The 17,829-nt window shown below is 58.1% G+C and overlaps 2 protein-coding genes across 3 annotated transcripts; one reads left to right on the top strand and one right to left on the bottom strand.

The window, feature by feature from the left end:
* Positions 1–1,179: 1,179 nt before the first annotated feature.
* CCDC69 (coiled-coil domain containing 69) lies at positions 1,180–8,492 on the bottom strand. Its single transcript, XM_065690213.1, has 9 exons — positions 8,188–8,492; positions 3,717–3,786; positions 3,079–3,245; positions 2,729–2,804; positions 2,532–2,605; positions 2,212–2,313; positions 1,840–1,959; positions 1,540–1,637; positions 1,180–1,437 (listed from the first exon to the last, which is right to left on the bottom strand). The coding sequence occupies exons 1-9, from the start codon at positions 8,233–8,235 to the stop codon at positions 1,269–1,271; spliced, it is 924 nt and encodes a 307-aa protein (XP_065546285.1). The 5' UTR covers positions 8,236–8,492; the 3' UTR covers positions 1,180–1,268.
* Positions 8,493–8,525: 33 nt separating this feature from the next.
* Positions 8,526–17,450, top strand: GM2A (ganglioside GM2 activator). Of its 2 annotated transcripts, none has more exons than XM_065690215.1 (4): positions 8,526–8,643; positions 14,978–15,130; positions 15,921–16,103; positions 16,210–17,450. In XM_065690215.1, exons 2-4 carry the CDS (start codon positions 15,113–15,115, stop codon positions 16,363–16,365), a joined length of 357 nt encoding a protein of 118 aa, XP_065546287.1. In that variant the 5' UTR covers positions 8,526–8,643; positions 14,978–15,112; the 3' UTR covers positions 16,366–17,450. The 2 variants fall into 2 exon arrangements, with proteins under 2 accessions (XP_065546287.1, XP_065546286.1); XM_065690214.1 differs by lacking the exon at positions 8,526–8,643 and adding an exon at positions 12,853–13,129.
* Positions 17,451–17,829: the final 379 nt, after the last annotated feature.

Genomic DNA, 17,829 nt, shown 5'->3' with positions numbered 1-17,829 from the left:
AGCACAAAGGACGGAAGCAGCAGTTGCTGTGGCCCTGTCAGCTTGGCAGGAATGGGAGGGTTGGGGTCTGCTCTGTGCAGGAGCCCATTGAAATGAATGAAATGAGGGAAGGAGCAGGGAAAGGGGGACCAACAGCAGGGGCTTCCTTGTTGTGGTTTTGTGGTGCCTGCTCCCACCCCTCCCCATGTTCCCCTTAGCCCTGCTGTGAGATGCTCCTGCACCATCCCCAAACCCACCAACATGGGATTCTGAGGCTGCTGCTTCTTACAGACTTGTAATTGTTACAGCCAGTGGCACATTGGCCTGGTGCATGTCCACACACACAAACACACCAGGGCTCAGCAGCCCTGGGGAGGGGACAGGCCAGTGACAGCCCCCGGAGCAGTGACCACCCCACTGTGCTCATGCACCCAGTAAAAAGTGCTTGTGTGCATCCAGCCCTGCTGGCAGCATCTTCCCAATGGGGATGTGCTGGCTTGGAGCAGGGAGGGATGTGACCTGCTGAAGCCTGCTCCTCCTTGGGAGGATGCTCTGCTCCCCAGATGTGCACCTCTGGGCATGCAGCCTCTGCCCAGCTTTGGGGGAAAGGATGGCACTGGTGGTGCTGCTGATGGGTAGTGGGGACAGGAGGGCTTGGTGTCTGTGTGGGGATGAGTGGGGGAAGGCCTGGGATGCAGGAGTGATGCCTGGGAGCTGTTTGCTGGAGATGGAGGAGGTGATGGGGAGGGGAGGAGGCTATGGGTGGGAGGGCCAGGTTGGCATGGTCTATAGCAGGGGCAGTGCTGGAGGTGGCAGATATACCCAGCTGCGCCCCTTCTGTTGCTCAGACCTGGGCTTGGCCACCTCCTTCCCCAGGAGTGAGGTACCTTACCACCACCATATCCCCAGTGCTCCCCTCAGCTTCCCCATGCTCATCCCCATCCCAGTGACCGCCTCATCTTCCTCCTCATGCCCCCAAGCAGCACTGATGCTGGTCGTGCTCAGAGGCAAGCGCTGGGTTGGATCCAGCCCAATCTGTGTGTTCTGGCTGACCCCTTTTACCCCTAGAAAGCCTCCCACCAGAGGAAGGGGTGCAGGGACGGCGCAGTGGGGTTGCCAGGGTGCCCCACACGGGCTGGGGAAAGGCAGGCGCAAGTGTCCTGTGAAATGCTCCATTGCCCTTGGTTGGATGGGGCCAGCCCGGGGGCCTGCCCCGGCAATGGGGCACTTGTGAGAGCGGCCCTGGGCTCTGGCAGCCAGAGGGAAGCCCTGACACCCCCGGCACTGTGCTACGTGGCGATGAGGGGCACCTCGCCGGCAGCGATGGGGAACGGGGAGCCGTCCCCTCCGTTGAGCACGCGGTACAGCAGCTCCTCCTTCTCGCGGTGCGCCTGCTCCCGTAGCTGCGCCTCCTTCTCCAGGGCTCCACGAGCAGCCAGGAGCTCCTCTGAGAGCTGCCTGTGGGGAAACAGCTTCTGTGAATGGCACCATGGGCTCCGATGTATTCCCGATGTATTCCCTGTCCCCAGTGCCACCGGGGTGCATGGAACCAGCGCTTACCTCGCCATGACCAAGTGATTCTGGGTGCGAACTTGCAGGTCCTCATTCTCCTGCTGCAGAGTCTTCACCTTCTCCTCCAGCAGAAGGTTCTTCTCTGCCTGGAAGTGGGCATGAGGATGAGGAGGGAGGCAGAAAGTGATGGCATTGCACCCACATCCCCTCCCTGCTCAAAGACAGGAACCAGGCTCCATCCACCTCCTCTTTGGCTGCACCTTCTGGATGGGATTCAGGTGGGGAGAGAAGATGGAAAGAACAAAGCCCACTTGTGACCCCCCCACCCCCGCCTTCCTTTCAACCCACCACGGTCTCCAGGTTCAGCAGCTTCTTGTCCAGCCCATGGATGTGCTCATTCTTCATCTCGATGACAAAGTGCAGGCTCTCCAGCTCCTGCTCCCAGAAGGGGCTGGGGCTCCCGTGTTCCTACAGGACGCAGGGCATGGGCAGCTGTAGGGTGGGCACTGGGGTATCTGCCGTGGTTCATCCCACACACAACTCCACGTTTCACCCATCACTTGTGTTCAAGAGACCCCAACAGCCCACGCGCCTCCCAGGGATGGGGCTTTGCTCCCCACTTCAGCTGCCCTGTGCCCCCCCAGCATCTCAGGGTCCATCCGAGAGGCTTTGGACGAGCACCCCAGAGGCAGGTCCCCTCCGTGCCACCCCTCTCTGCACCTCAATGTGTTTCTTGTAGTCTGTGCTCATAAGGGACTCCTCCACCCGCTTCATCCGGTCCTGGAAGGACTTCAGCTGGGAATTCAGTGCCTGGATCGTCTCCTAGGGCAGCCAGGGAAGAAGCAGGGTGAGAGATACCTGTGATTCCTTCCTAAGCAGAGCTGGGCTGTGGCACCCCCATAGCCCCAGGGCTGGAGCAGTCTGCATGGTCCCCAGGACCAAGGTGACCACTAAGGAGCTTGGGGCACCATGGCAGAGCCAGCAGAGGGTCCCCAAGCCCTCCGCAAACACCCCCTGCCCAGGGACTTCCCCGCAGGTACCTGTAAGGCTGCCTGGGACCTGTGGTGGGATTCTGCCAGCAGCAGCTTCTCCTGCTCATGTGCTCTCTGGAGCTCTGCAGGGCGAGCACGAACCAAGTGTCACTGGTGTGGGGACACCAGGGCAAGGAGCCCCAAGGAGCCATGGAGCTGGGGGGGGACCACAGTACTGGGGTGGGCCTTGCTGTCCCAGCACGCACCTTGCAGGGTCTCCATGTGCTCTCTCCTCAAGGCATCAAACTGATCCTTCAGCTCCGGGTCTTTTCCCTTTTCCACCTGGGAAGCAGGGAGATGACAAACCCCACCTGTATGACCTGGTGTGAGGGATGCTGTGGTCCTCCCAGCCGCCTGTGCCTCAATGCTAGACCAGCACCATTCCAGGCCTCCCAACCCCTTCCTATCCCCTTCCTTCTCCCCAGAATGGGAGAGCTCAGCCCAACACATTCCTGATGACTGATCCTGGTCCATGACTGATGCCTGGAAAGTCCTGGCTGGCCACACACTCCCTGCCCAGCCGCCACCCGCAGCAGCACCCACGTGTTTGACTGACCTGGATGTCACCATCCTGGGTGATTTCCTTTGTGCCTTCCCATCTGGCATCCTGCAGCCGCTCCTCCTCATCCTCCTCCTGACCTTGGAGGAGTCTTGTACTCTCTGCCCGCTCCTCTGGCAGTGCTGCCTTCTCCTTCCCATCCTCAGGCAAGAGGGTGGCATTGGCTGCAATGCAAATGTGGCTGGAACAGTGCTGGCTGCATCCTGCTAACTGGGGTGCTTGGATGTCCTGGCCTGGGTTCAGCCCTTGTCCTCTTCCCACTACACAAATACCTGCCCCCATCTCACTGGTGAAAACTGCCACTAATTGGGATGCTGTTGACAGGTTCAGAGGGGACACAGCTCATTAGGGGACAACCTGGCTGCTTGAGAGGATGGGATGCCTCATCTCTGGGATGCCTCATCTCTGGGATGCCATCCTATCTGGATACCATAATCTCTAGGATGCCATCATCTCTGGATGCCATCATCTCTGGGATGCCATCATCTCTGCTCACTTGCACCAGTGCCATGTGGAGGCTGCAGCCACCATCCCCATCCTCCCCAGTGCAGGCTGGCCACCCTGTGGTCCATCCTAATGCTTTGTTAATATCACAATAGGAAAGCACAGCAGGGGGAAGAAGACACACATCTCACCGTGCTCTGTCGTCAAGGCCGTGAGCTCCTGGGATGCTGGTCCCCTCTGCTGCTGGGCTTTTAGCTGTCTCTAAGAGAGAGAAGGGGCTGGAGCAAGGGGGACAAAGCAGGGCACAGGACACCCTGCAGCAGGCACCTTGTGCTGGGTATGCTTCAGCTCTCCTAAAACACGGGTGCTCAAGCAGCAGTGGTCCCTCCCTGCCCTCTGACAGCCCCCAGCATTCATGGGTGCCTGGCAGGCAGCCCTGAGCTGTTTCCCTTCATCCCGGATGCTTCCCAACCCGGCATAGCCAGCCACTGGCTGGAAAACCCAAAGGATGCTCACAACCCCCCTGACATCGTGCTGGTGCAAAATAGGGTCCAGCAGCAAAACATTTGGTGGGGAAGAGCAGGCAGCACTCGGCCTGGCTGTGGCTACGGTGCTTCCTTGCCACCTTCCTCCTGCCCTGACCCTGCTGCCTTGGGATGCTCAGGGTCAGCCTGGTCCCTGGCATCCCAAACAAGCCGATGCTTTACACAGCCGGGCTTTGGCCCAGGAGTGAGACATGAAAACACCATAAACCAGAGGCACTGCGGGCCCTGTGCAGGCCTGGCAGCGGCACAGACGATGACCTCAGGAGCACAGGAATGTGCTGCTCAGCCCCGCTCGCTCCCGCACGCTCCCACTGGTGCCGGGGGCTGATAGAACCCAGAGCCGGGAGCTGCCTTCAGCGGCGCAGCTCTGTGGGATGCCTTCCAGCCCTGCACGGGCTTAATTTAGTCACTTGGAGGGGAGGAGGAGAAGAAGAAAAGAGACGTGGATGTATTTTTATGTGTTACTGGAAGATAGAAGCAAATCTCGCCTGCTCTTGCAGCTCAGCCTCCCCAGCGCAGGGTAGATCTTGCCCCTGATGCCCATCATTGTGTCGTACTTCTAGGTAGGGGTGCGGATGCATTGTGGACAAGGGAATTCACCTGCTGAGACGATGCTGCTCTCCAGCACCCAACAAAGCCGCCTCTAAGAACACTGGTCCCTAACAAAACCAGCCCTGCACCCTTCGGGAGCTTGGATCAATACAGACCAGATTGGGAGCCTGGTTTGGGAAAAGAGTGGGGGAAAGCAAACAGGTCCCTGCCTCTGCCTCCCCTGCAGCTCCCCTCCTGAAGCCGGAGGGAAGCGCAGTTGCCAGAGAGGCTCAGGAAGCCTCCGAGCCTCTGGGAAGCCACAGCTTTATCTTCCCTTCTATGGCGTGAGCGCTGCGGTGTTGAACACAGCCCAGGCAGCGGGATAAGGAGGCACCAGATGGTCGGGATTCACAGGGCTTGTTCTCACTCCCGACACAACTTGCCCTGCAAACATGGGTCACCCCAGGGTGCTGCTGAGCCCCAGGGTCTCCATCCTCCTCCCTCACCCATCTCATGATAATGTGCCACCCCCATGCTATTTAGTGTACCCCATGTCCCATGCTGGGTTTTGGGGTCTGAAGAGTGTGGATGGGGCAATTGTGGCTCTGCAAGCCTGGGAGCATCACAGCAACCTCAAACACCTCACAGGTTTTACTGATAGAAAGCACAGGCTGTGCGAGGGGACTGCCCATGGGATGGACATGGAGATACCCTGCCTACCTCTAGGAGCTACTGCAGTAGTGTCCTGAGCTAATTTCACGCCTAAGCACTCAATTGTCCTTTGGGATGAGAGCTCCAAAGCCAGGTGAAAAGCAAAATATGGCTGTAAACTGAAATGCAGCAGCCCCTTCCACTGCCACCTCCAGAGCAGCACATGGCACCCGCATCTCTGGTGTCACTGATGCATTTTGGAGAGCTGGAAGCCAGTCCCAGTATCCACTATGAAAGGAGCAGGTTAGGAGTTGCTCCATCTGGAATGGCTTTGGCCCAGGGAAGAAGCAGTCCAGGACATCCCTCAGGTGCAGAGCATCGGCAGCACTGCTTATCCTGTAAAGTCTCAGCATGGAAACCTCTGGCTTTGGCTTGGGGAGGCTCATGCCAAGAAATCACTTCCAGCTATAAAAAAGAAGTACCCACATTCTTAAAACGAAACATTTCTAATGGTGTGGAGCAGAGCTGTTTATGGCTGGATTAACTGGGATTTCCAGCAGCACCTGGAGCATCCCAAAAGATGCCAGTGGTGGGGAGGACCCACACAGAGGCAGCTGCAGCCTCTGCTTCAGCTTTCAGCATGAGGTGGGGTTTTGCGCTGTATTTTTCTTCCTCCTTTCCTGTTTTACAAGTGCGTTAAGCAATGAAACCCTGCAACAACAAACGAAATCACACAGAGGCAGGAAATGAGCATTTAAATCCCTGCTTCTGGGCTCCAGGTTCTGCTTTGTGGCCCTGGAGAAGAGGGCCAGGATTTGGCCTGTGATCCTATAGAACCTCCCCAGGACCTGCAGCAGATGCTCAGTGCTGTCACAGCAACACTGGCTCAGGTCTGTGGGCCCTGCCTTTGACTCTGCTGCTGGTTTTCCTCTATTGAGGTTGTGTTACGAGATAACCATCACCTCTCATACAGTCAGATCTGTGCCGCAGACCGTATACAAAGCCTTCATGCCATCGACAGCCCTGAGTTTTGCATCCTGACCTTTCCCTGGCTCCTGCTGCTACATATAGTTCCTATATCTCCAAAATAATTCACCCCAGCACTGGAAGGCGGCCAAAGCTCAGCCCTGATCTTTTGGGAAGGAGTCTTGGCCTCTCTCACGCTGGGAGCATGACTGAAGGGCAAGTGGTGGTGATGGGTGGCCAAGTGTGGATGGAGATGGAGGGGAGGGGACCTGCAGGGACAGTGCCTGCAGACTGGGGCCAGGCTTTGTCCATGGCATCTTCTCCTGTGCCTCCTTATCGCCCTGCAGACCAGTGATGGGAAGGATGAGGCTGCCAAGCCGCCTCCCCCAGGGCACACAGCAGTGCCTGGTATGAAATCCACCACCAGACCCAGCTCCGTATGGGCTCCCCAAGGTCACCTCCAACCTGGGACCGGCCCCAAAGCCTCTGCAGCCCCCGGCCCCATGATGTCCTTTCCTAGTTGTGCTCATTATCCATGGTGCAAACTGGGCTGCCCATGGCAGGGGGTTGGAACTGGATGACCTTAAGGTCCCTTCCAGCCCAAATCATTCTATGATTCTGTGCCCACCCGGGTCTGCCTGGGTTTGACAGCTCCCCCATCCCCAGACAACCCCATGGAACCACCTCTGCGAGTCCACCCGTCAGCAGTGGGAGGGTGAAAGTCTCCCACCTGCCTTTTGGTACCCAGGATGTGAGGACGTGTTCAGGAGCAGCTCGATGCCTGCCCTCACCCCTTGTTGCCATAAAGGGGATTTTCAGTGCTGCCTTCGGGATTAACTTGTGACTCAGCCACAGCATCAGGGCTGGTTTATGGGGCACAAACTGCAGTGAGCAGCGCCTCAAGGCTCAGCGCAGGAGCTGGGGAGCCGGCGAGCGCAGGAAGGGAGGTGTCTGCGGGCAAGTGACTGACTTCAATTTCCTCCTTTCGGTTCTCAGCACCTGCAGCCTCGGGGCTGCTGTTTTCTGCCTGCACCGTGCCCCTTCTCACAGTCACAAACCAGCCCACAAGTGTCTGATCCCATGACAGAGAGAACAGTGTTTGGGGTTTGTTTTTAACTTCTATGCTATGGAGAAGCAGCCAAGGCTGCAAGTGCTGTAAATAAAGGCACTTGCTGGCTGCGGGGCTGTGCAAGCTCCACTCCTGCTCCCCCACACATCCCAGCAGTGGGCTGTGCTTTAGACACATGGTCCCGGGCAGCCGAGCTCTTGCAGCTGCCTTTGCAAAGGGCTGTCCATGTAGGGGGGAACACCAGCACTATGGGGCCTTTCCAGCTTTCCTCCTGCCCCTGCCACCCTCCAGCCACCACTGACACCAGTTACACACAGCACAACTTCACAAACGCCTCCCGACGCTTATGGCAAAGTGAGAACACACAAAAAAAGAGTAATAATAAGCAGCGGATAATTTCTAGACCTTAAATCACAAGAGGTCTTCAGTGCAGAGCAATGCACTGGTATCTGCTGGGGACTCAGCGTCCCCCTGCAGCAGTGTTGCCTTCAGCACAAAGGGGGACCCAGCAGGAGAAGGGGGACAACTTTCGGGGCAAGAGAGGATGCTGTGGGAGAGTGGCAGAGGATGGGGGACCCCATCCCTGTCCTATATGGGACCAGCATTTCCAACAGGCACTGTCACTGCCGTTTAGCATGGGCGATGTTGCGGGGGACAGCCCAGAGGGGTGCAGCACAGGTGGCTGTGACTCCCTCTGTACCCGGTGGGGTACCCGCAGCCCGTTATAACCGCACCATCCACCCCCCCACCCCCCCGCACACCTCCCACCCGCAGCAGTGCAAGCGGGGCTCCACGCACCCCCCATCCCCACGCGAGCCCCAGCTCCACGCAAAGCCCCGACCCCTCGCAAGCCCCGACCCCAGGCAAAGCCCAACCCAAGCCCAGCCCCGCAGCCGCTACCTGGCCGCCGGCGGGGCAGCAGCGCAGGGCGCTGCCGGTGCAGCCCATGGGGCTCAGCCGCGGGGCTCGGAGCGCAGCATCCCCGGAAGGCGGATTCCGCTGCCCGGCGGGACCGGACGGGACGGACGGGACGGGACGGGACGGGACGGGACGAGCCGCCCCAGCTGGCAGGCAGGAAAAAAATACAGAATAAATAAATAATTAATAATAATAAAAAAGTCTCCGCAGCTGCTCGCAGGCAGCGCCGGGAGAGGGTGCTCTGCACCCCCGAGCCAAGGGCAGGGCCCCCGGAGGCAGCCCGCCCGCCCCCGGGGCTGGCCATGGGCATCCGGCGGGGTGCTCCGGCTCTCCGAGCCCTCCAATCCTCGGGGTGCTTCGTTCCAAGGTGGAAGGATCCCCCGTCCTGCGGGTGGTCTGTACCATGAGGTCCCCTGCACTGAGGATGCTCCGTCTGGGGTAAGGGAAAAGGGGAGCAGGACCTTGCACTGGGGTTGGGGATCAGCTGGAGCAGGGCAGCCTCATGGTGCTTCTTGGTGAGCCCACACCAGCCACCTGGGAGAAGAGCAAAGTCGGGATCCATCCTGGGTTTTGCCATCACCTCGTAAGGTTTCAGCTTGTCCTGGCGTGGTTGTGTAAAAGTGGTAGCTTTGGGGTGCTTTATTCTGGGAGCAGCTTTGCTATGGGGCTAGCTGTGCTGGCTGGAGGGGGCTTTCACTGTGGTCCATACTGCTTGAGGGCTGCATCCTGCCTAACCCCCTCTTGAGCATCCCAAACACCCCACATACTGCGCCTGGAGCCAGGGTGCCCTTTTCCAGGAGGAAACCTTGCACTTTGGAAATGGATCCTGGAGAGGCAGGAAAACACATGGATTTGCAAGTGTCCTGTCTAGAACTTAACAGGAGAAAAGGCAGGCTCCTCCAGATGCTTTGGTTCTGATGATATTCGTTAAACACCGTGAAAGAACAGACACTTCTAAATGAGCACACATCCTGACCTGAAATAAAGACTGCTGCCACCCAGCACTGCTGAAACAGGAGTGTTTCACCCCGGTCACGAGGCTGTGCCCATATGGAAACACTGCTGGTTTTTGTCAACAAGTTTCTATTCTGACATTTTCCACATATCCCCTGGGATTAGTCCAAGCAGCCTGCGGGCCCAGGGGCTGCCAGCATGGCTGGTGCTTCACCACTGCTCCTCCTGCCCACACAGCAAGGGAGCCGAGGTGTGTGGCTGCCCCATCACGTGCGATGTGGAGGTGTTCTTTCTGCCCTGGTAACCCTGGGGCTGGAGTGGGTAAGTTGTGAAACATCACTTGGGATGTCTCACCCTTAGGATAGGAGGGTGGGGAAGGCGAGGGGCAGGCCCCAAGCCTCCTGGGGACTGGTGGGACCAGTTGGCTTCATGCTCTTGGGTAGGTGCTGCTTAACCTGGGTGAAGTTTGGTGAGTCACAGCAGCTTCCTGGCATCGGCTCCCACCCCTAAAAACTACCACAAGCGTCTCTGTTCTTATCTCTCCCAGCACTTCATACATGGGGCAAGTCTCCTTCCCTGCCTGAGAGTACTTGTTTGGGCTGAGTAGACGGTTTGTGGGATAAAAAGCTCAGCAAGGTGCTGGTCTCCACCTCTTCAGGGGTGATGAAAAATCCTGGTCCAGACTTGGGAGCTGAAGGCGTGCAGGGGCAGGCACAAAGCACATGCGTATTCCAGGCTGAATCTGCATCGCTGGGGCCATGGCTGCGAACAGAAGCAACTGTGTGGGCAGCTGAGGAGCCTGCCCAGCTGCCATCACATCCTGCTGGTGCACCAAGGCGCAGCAGCTTGCACTTGTGCGCGTGGTCATTTCTGGTTCAAACTGCGGGGCACCAATGGGGTGCATTGGAATGCGCAAAGCAGGGCTCTGGGTAGGGTTTCTCTTGCTGATGGTGGAGAAACAGCAGAGAGTCTGGTCACGTTAGGCTGAGGCATAAAGGCAGCAAGGCAGAGATGGAGCTTGGGGATGTGCAGTGAGCACACCCTCATCCCTAAGTGCGCTGTATCCTGTGCTGCTCCTGCAGGCTCTGTTTTGCTGTGCTCACCATGGCAGCTCCGACCCTACATTCATATAAATCACTAACTTTTGGAGAAGAGGCCGCACCAATGCTTCCTTCAGCCCACAGGAGCATCTATGTGGCTGCCTGCCTGAGGCCATGCCTGTGCTGCCCCCAAACTCCCTTATTTTAGCTTGGTTTTGTCAATTCCACAGTTTCTCCCATATTTTCTATGCAGGCTGCATGGGATGCGTCCCTGCTGCTGAGATCTCCCATCTCAGCCCTGCTTCATCTTCTTCTGCCCCAATACACTGATAATTTGCATCAGAGCAGCACTTAAACAGCCAGAAACTTTAGTGTCCAGCTGCTCTGGAGCAGAGCAGGGGCTTTCCAGGGCATTGTAGGGGTGGGATTCATGGCTGCAACAACTCATCCCCTTCTCCCTAACCAGAAGAGCCCGGGGACCTGGGGAGCACCTGGGGCTGAGGAGGCTTGCAGAGGGCTGGAGGTGATGGGACCGTGACAGCGAGGGATTTCTCCCCATTCGAAGACAAGGAAGCAGAAGCAGCGTGTGGCAGCCCCACCTGCGGCAGCTTTGACTTGTTCTGAAGTTTGCCCTGATGTCTTTGTTGGTGTTATCACCATCTCTCCAAGGAGAGACAGCGGCTGGAGACATCTCAAGGGCTTTGTCTGGAGCAGGGAGCTTAGGAGCGTTTATCTCACGCTCAGCCAAATTGCCGTAAATGGGATAACAGCTGGCCAAGCGTCGAGTTAATTTGTACCAATGGTCATTTAAAGTGTTTGCCAAAGCTTATGGATAAGAGAAGTATTTACGCAAGCTGTTAAAGTGTCTCCTTTCTCTCTCCAGTTCCAGCTGGTAAGGACTGGGTGGGATAGGGTGGGTACAAGTGCAGTGCGGGAGGCAGCACATGGGATATCCAACTGGGACCCTGCTTGGTCTCTGTGGTCCCATGGGTGCAATGGGACCATTCATTATAAATTTCATTTCTTTTATTATTTAACCCAAACTGGGGAAAAAAAAAAGGGGGAGAAGATTTTGCTGGGAGGTTTTCGGGTGATGCTCTGGCTGGTGGTGATGCAGAGCCATGGCAGTGGAGAGAAGGTGGTCTGTGGTTGCATCCTTCACCCCGCCCATTGCTCGCAATCTGTTTGCTTTTGTCAAATAGAACTCACAAAGTCATCAACCCATCTGTGCTTGCTGCTTCCCTTCAATGCAAATTGAAGATGTTGAGCCAGATCTGCTGAGACCTCATGACTGGGGCTTTGCATGCAAGAGAGCTCAGAGAACTGTTTGAACTGCAGAGGATCTTGCATGTGTTGGAAAAAGAGACATCGCAGACTCTTCTGGTGGGGATCTAGGTCACTCATGCTTCTGCCTTGAGGTAGACCAGCCATTTCAAGTCATTCCTGCGCCTGCCTGTGTTTTTCCAAGCACTAAGGTGTGGGTTAACCTGTCTTTACAGTTCTTTATTCTCTTTTTTTCCCCCACAGCAAAATGGAGGAGGGAAGGATGGGAATGTGGGAGTGAAACCTTCACCCACACTGGTTGTGAGAAGAAGGAAAGCATGTGATGCTGGGGGCTGGAGGAAAGGGGCTCTTCTCCCCTTCTGGCTCCAAACATGATGCTCCGGCAATGCTCATGCCTCTCCCTTATCCCTGTCCCTGTCCCCTGGCTGCTCTGGGGCCTCAAAGTGAAAACTAATCCCAAGGAATAACTTTTGGCCCTGCTCTCGAGTGGGAGGATCCAGGCTATTTATTCCTCACCCTTAAGCCTCCGCAGTGGATCAGCGGCACAGTTGTTGCTGCTGGTGCAGGGTGGGCAGCAGCATCCGTCACGGTCCTTGCTGCTCCCTGCCCTGCCTGCACGCTCCCAGCTGGCCTCGCTGCTAAATAAGGATGAAAGGCTAAAAATAGCGCTGGCTTGGACAAGCCAGGCAACCCTTCCCAAGGCTGGGAATGGTATGGGGAGGCCAGCCAGTGTCAGTGTGCGAGGGGGAGCAGAGCTGCTTGTGGGGAAGAGTCCCACAAATGGGTTCTAACCGTGCTGTGGTGGAGGTGGTGGGAGGTCTAAGACCTTCCACACTCATGTCCTGTATTGTCAGTGTCCATTCCAGCTTTCCACAGGGAAAAAACCGCATCTGCTCACCAGAATAAGTGGTAAAAGCCACCCTCCTGTGCTGTCTGTAATGGCGGGGTACCCGCAGGGCCATTCCGGCATGATGGGGGGGTTTGGGCAGCTCTGGCTTGAAAATGAGCACTGAAGGGGGAGGGTGGAAGAGAAGAGTATTAAATCTGAGATTTTGGATAGATGGGAGGTGGGTGCTGTGGCAAACTGCCCAGCCAAGGGCCACTCGATCCCAGGGTGCTCCCAGCCCTTGCAGCACACACCATCGGGTCTGGGGCCTCCGATATCTGTGCCGAGAGTTGGGGGAATATGAGGCGGTGGGAGGTGGTACCGACCCTTTGCATCCACCGAGGCTGGCGCTGGATGTCCCTGGTTGCCTGGGAAAGCGCAGCTTCCCGTCCCAGCATCCCGGCGAATCCAGTCCTGCGCTTGGGAACAGAACCAGGGAAGGGAAGGGGAAAAAAAAAGGGAAAAGAGGAAGGGAAAATCTGAGCGTGCACAGGGGGAGGGCGCGGAACGGGAGGTGGAGCAGTCCCACCGCTCCGCTTCCGCGGCTGCCCCCGCCGGCCTCTGCTCTCGCCTCTCTCCTGCATCCCGCCCCGGTTTGCTTCCCCGCCCGCCGGGCCAGCTCTGCGTTGTCGGGATGCGGATGTCGGCGCTACCGCTGCTGCTGCTGCTGCTGTGCGCGGTGCAGCTTTGCGCTGCCGCGCTCGGCGGCTCGCACCCGCAGCTGCTGGTGGAGCGGAGCGGGTCCCGCAGGCTGGGCAAGGTGAGAGACCCCCGACCCCGACCCTGCTCCTTGGGGGGGGGGGGGGGGGGGGGGGATGCGGGGAGCAGCCCCAGCGGTGCGGGAATGCTGTTGCGCTCCATCCTGGTGCGTTTTACAAGGGATCAACAGCGCTTTGACGAGTGTCGTCCTTCTGCAAGGTCGATTTGGGGTGCGCGGCTGGGCTGGGGGTGGTGGGATCCCATGGACCTGACCGTGTGGGGGGGACCGTGGCTGCAGGTTTGGGGTGAGCCCCAGAGGGGATTTCAGGGCTGTTTGGAACAAGAACGGTTTCGGGCCCAGCGGCCTCTGCCTTTGGCTGAGCTTCCCGATACCTCGGGTTTCATTCCTCCTCGCCGTGAGGATTTTCCGGCTCACCAGCTCGGGCTGCTGCCTCCTCGTTCCCACGCTGCGCTGGGCCGGGCTCATCAACGGGCGCAGATTAAGATGCAGCTGATTAAAACGCATGACTCTCACACGGTGCGAAGGGGAACCTCTTTTACTTATTTTCCAGGAAAGCTGATGCTGCCCCGGGGCAGAGGGGGCCGGTTAGGGAGGCTGGAGGGGCTCTGTGTCGCAGCAATCTGCATTAGCTCCTATGGAGTCTCTTTACCCGTAGATCTGTGGGTGAGGGTCTCCCACTCTTGCTAAACGCCAGGGCGCAGCCTGCCCCTTGTCCTGGCTTGCCCTCAGCCCCGTCCTGCCCGGGGCTGGTGAGCAGGACGCAGGATGAGCTCCTGCCTGCAGTGCCCGCTGGGGCTGCCGCCTGGCACCAGGTAATTCAGCCTCCACCGGTTCTGCGGCTGCTGAGCAGGCAGGGAAAGCCCCATGGCATGGGGACACGGGCTGCCCCGGCCAAACCTGCTCGGGATGCCTCCTCCATCCCTGCCAGGAAAGCAGCTGCCATTAGGCTGGAGCCTGCTCCGGGAGGGAGTTGGAGCTGGTCTCTTGCAGCAGGTTCAGGGGTGGATGTTGCAGGAGGTGCTGGCATCCCCCTGCGTTGGAGCGTGGGTTGTGGGAGCAGAGGGCTTCGATGATGTTGTCAGTGATGGCTGAAGAGGCAGGCGGGACTCAGAGGAAACAGGGGAGATCTCCCAGCATGGCTCCCATTCCACCCAGAACACACAAGTGGTGTCCTCCCTCTCTGGGTTACATCCCCTGCGTGTGGGTTTTCATTATCCCACAGGACAATGCTGCTTCCCTGGCTCATTTAGACTGAAGCAGCACAGGATCAGGTTCATTCAAGGAGGGACAAACCTGGCTCATCTGTCCCCTGAGCATGAGTGGAGATGGAAACATTAAGCCAAGTTTAAAACACAACATGTGAGCGTGATTCCTGCTCCTGCATAGAGCTAGGTGGCTGGAGCTGGTGGATGAGGGCTTGCAACAACCGGGCTGAGCTGGGAGGCTGTGCCAGCCCCATGGCCACCCCAAGGCACAGCATCCCCCTGGTTGGCCACCCCGCTCTTGTTCCCCCTTGCTCTGTTGCCTTTGCTCTCACACACCTTGCTCCGTGCCATTGGCTTCTCGCCTTGTTCATGTACAAAGTGTTTGGAGGCTGAGCTGAGGCACGTTTGGAGATTGCAGCCTGGGAACCCCATTTAGGTGTGAAATACATGCAATAGGGCTGGACTGAGAGTTTCTGCGATGCCCTCAGGCTCAGAGAGGTGAGAGTGTGAGAAATGAAGATGGAAATGCTCATTTGGCATTCGAAGGGTGGCTGAAGGTCATTTTCTGGCTGTGTTTGTGAGTAGATGTTTCAGGGGGTCAAGACTCCAGCACTGGGGACACCTGCAAACCCAGGTCAGGCCACACCTTGGCTCTAACTCCCCCTGTCCCTCGGTGCTGCAGGTTGGTGGCTTTGCCTGGGAGAACTGCGGTGACAGGAGGGACCCTGTGGTGCTGCAGAGCCTCTCCGTGGCTCCCGACCCCATCAGCATCCCGGGGAGCCTGCGTGTCAGCGCGGCCGTCAACAGCGGCAAGACCATGGCCTCCCCTCTGAAGGTACGTGATGGAGATGCTGCCGCAGGATGAGCTTCCCAAAACCACTGGCAGCTGGGAATGCCCAGCAGTGGGTATGGGAATGAGCAGCCCTTGAAGGAATGAGGCATGGAACGGTGCGGGGCTGAGCACAGCAGGCTCTGTAAGCCAGAATGGGGCAATGGGCAAATGGAGACCCGCAGTGGGAGCAGACAGCCCGGTGGGAAGCTCCCAACCTTATCCCAGTGGGAGAAACCACTTGAGCTGTGTCATGCCCTGGGAGTAATGACACAGGGAGGGAAATGACACCCTGGGTGCTCCCAGTGGTCACTGAAGCACGAGGTTTTGGGTGGCCAGGCTCAGCTGCTCCCTCCATGGGCATGCCACGGCCCCGCTGTAGGAGCCCTGGGTGCCCTGCAGTGCTCTTAGGGGACCTTTTGGAATGAGACGGGACATGTCTCTGCCCAAGGTGCATGAGCTGTCTTGAGCAATGCCACGGTGCATATTTGGGGCTGGGGCTGCGGGGAGCGTGCTGTGGTTTTGGGGTAGGGCATGGAGGAGGTGGGGAGGAGCAGGGCTGTGAGGTGCTGAGAGGTGTTTGCTCAAGAGGGCAAGGTGAGGTTGAAGGAAGAGAAACCTGCAGGGAGAGAGGAACTGAAAACAGGAGGGGAGACAGGAGGGCTTGTGGTGGCCCCATGGACACCCCAAAGAGCTGCACGAGCAGCAGCTGAAGGAGATGGCTAGGGAGGGGACAGGCTGGGGGAGCCATGGGTGCCTGTGCTGCCTGTACCAGTGCTGAACACCTTCCCTCCAGGCTGTGCTGGTGGTGGAGAAGGCGCTGGGAGACCTCTGGATCCAGCTACCCTGCATTGACCAGCTGGGCAGCTGCACCTACAACGATGTCTGCACCATCCTGGACGAGCTCATCCCACCCGGCACAACGTGCCCAGAGCCCCTGCTCACCTATGGCATCCCCTGCCACTGCCCCTTCAAAGCGGTATGTCGGGAACCCCCATTGGTGTGATGCTGGGTACCACCGTGCCCTTTGGTGTGGGGCTGGGGTCTCAACTGATGTCTTCCCTACATGTCCCCTCTCTCCATAGGGCTCTTACTCGCTGCCAGCCAGTGACTTCGTCCTGCCCGACATGGAGCTGCCTTCCTGGATGACCAACGGCAACTACCGCGTCCGGGCGGTTGTCAGCAATGGTGGGGAGGAGCTCGGCTGTGTCAAGCTGGCCTTCTCCCTGCAGTCCCAGTGAGGGGCAGGGGATCTCCTTCTGCTCCCCACCATCTTGTCCCCTTCCATCCCATCCCGTTGCACCCCAGCCCGGCCCTGTGAGGTGCATCCTTCCTGCTGCCGGGAGGAGGCAGCTCCTAACCCCTGCTCGGTGCTCCTCTGGCTGTCCTGCTGTCCCCAGCCCCATCACCAGGGTGTCCCCTGCCCCGCACAGGGTGGCCTTGGAGCCTAACCCCAGCCTTTCAGCATGACCTGGGGGTACTTGTCTTATACCTGGTTTCTCTTTTCCTTAATCCCTTTAGGGTTATTTTAGACAGAAACATTCCAGGGAAAAGCAATATTTCTTGGAGCAGTCCATGGGGAGGAGGGAGTGTTTGCGAGAGCTGGAGGGATGCAGGATTAGCTGTGGAGCGTGTCCCTGCTTGCCCCCACCACCTCTGGCCAGGGTTGTTTTGGTCCCTGCACAACAGGGCTGCTCTGCAGAAGTGTCCCTAGAATGGGGACGAAGGACAAGTCCCCCTCATCTCATTTTGCCACTGGGACTGAGCCGAAGCATGACACTGCCCTGGGACCATCCTTCCAGTGCGCCACAGCACAGAGCAGGATCCTGCACATGGGATGGACTGAGATGACCATGAAGACCAGCAGCCTGGTTCCTATCTGGGGGCCCTGCAGCTCATCTCCTGGCTGTGGCTGGGTGCTGAGGTATGGGCAGGCAGCATCCTTCTTGCCTGCAGCTCCTGCCTGCCCACGCCAGGTCCCATGGGGCAGAGGCGCAGGTGACTCACCAGCTGCCCTCATCCCTCGCTGTTCCTGCCTGCTCGCATTATTTAGCCTCTCCATAGGGCTGGTCTTCCTCCAAGCACTTTATATGCCTTAACTACTGCCGGGCTGCTCCGGCGGGAGGTCCTCTGCCACGCAGATGTTCTCCCATCACCTGTCTGTGCCCGCAACTCGCTTTGCTTCATCCTGCTGCTGGGTCCAATGGGGTTGTTTTGCCTGGAGAAGCACTAACCCTCTCGCCCCGTTCCCCACTGTCATGCAGTGCCTGTGCCAGGGCCGCATCCTCCTTATGGGGAGGTTCTTAATAAATCTTTTTATCAGGAAGTGGCACTGGTGCCTTTTAGTGCTGGGGGTGACCTGGGGGTGACATTTGTTTGCCTTGAAATAGTGGGGATGTGGTTTTGAGCGTGTGGGGGAAACAAAAGCAGTGTTGGGTCAGGGGTGGCGGCAGCAGTAGAGGATGCTGCAGCCTGAAGAACCGAGTGTGAGCAGCCCTGAGGCTGGCTCCTGTGTGAGGGACACATGGGATCTGCAGGCGATGCTTTTGGACACAAGGACTCAATCCCTGTCCCCCTGGGTGTCTCTGGGGTGTTACTTGCCTCAGTGACCCTCTCCCCAGCCTGCCTTGCTCTGTGGGGTTTAGAATCAGAATGGATTGGACCTCGAAAGAGCATTCAGTCCGGCCTTTCTGGGGGGAAAGGGA

The sequence above is a fragment of the Lathamus discolor genome, chromosome 10 (genome assembly GCF_037157495.1).
Source record: "Lathamus discolor isolate bLatDis1 chromosome 10, bLatDis1.hap1, whole genome shotgun sequence".
Classification (NCBI taxonomy): domain Eukaryota; kingdom Metazoa; phylum Chordata; class Aves; order Psittaciformes; family Psittacidae; genus Lathamus; species Lathamus discolor.
The sequence above is the reverse complement of the archived record's forward strand: the minus strand, read 5'-3'. Positions and strand labels throughout refer to the sequence as shown.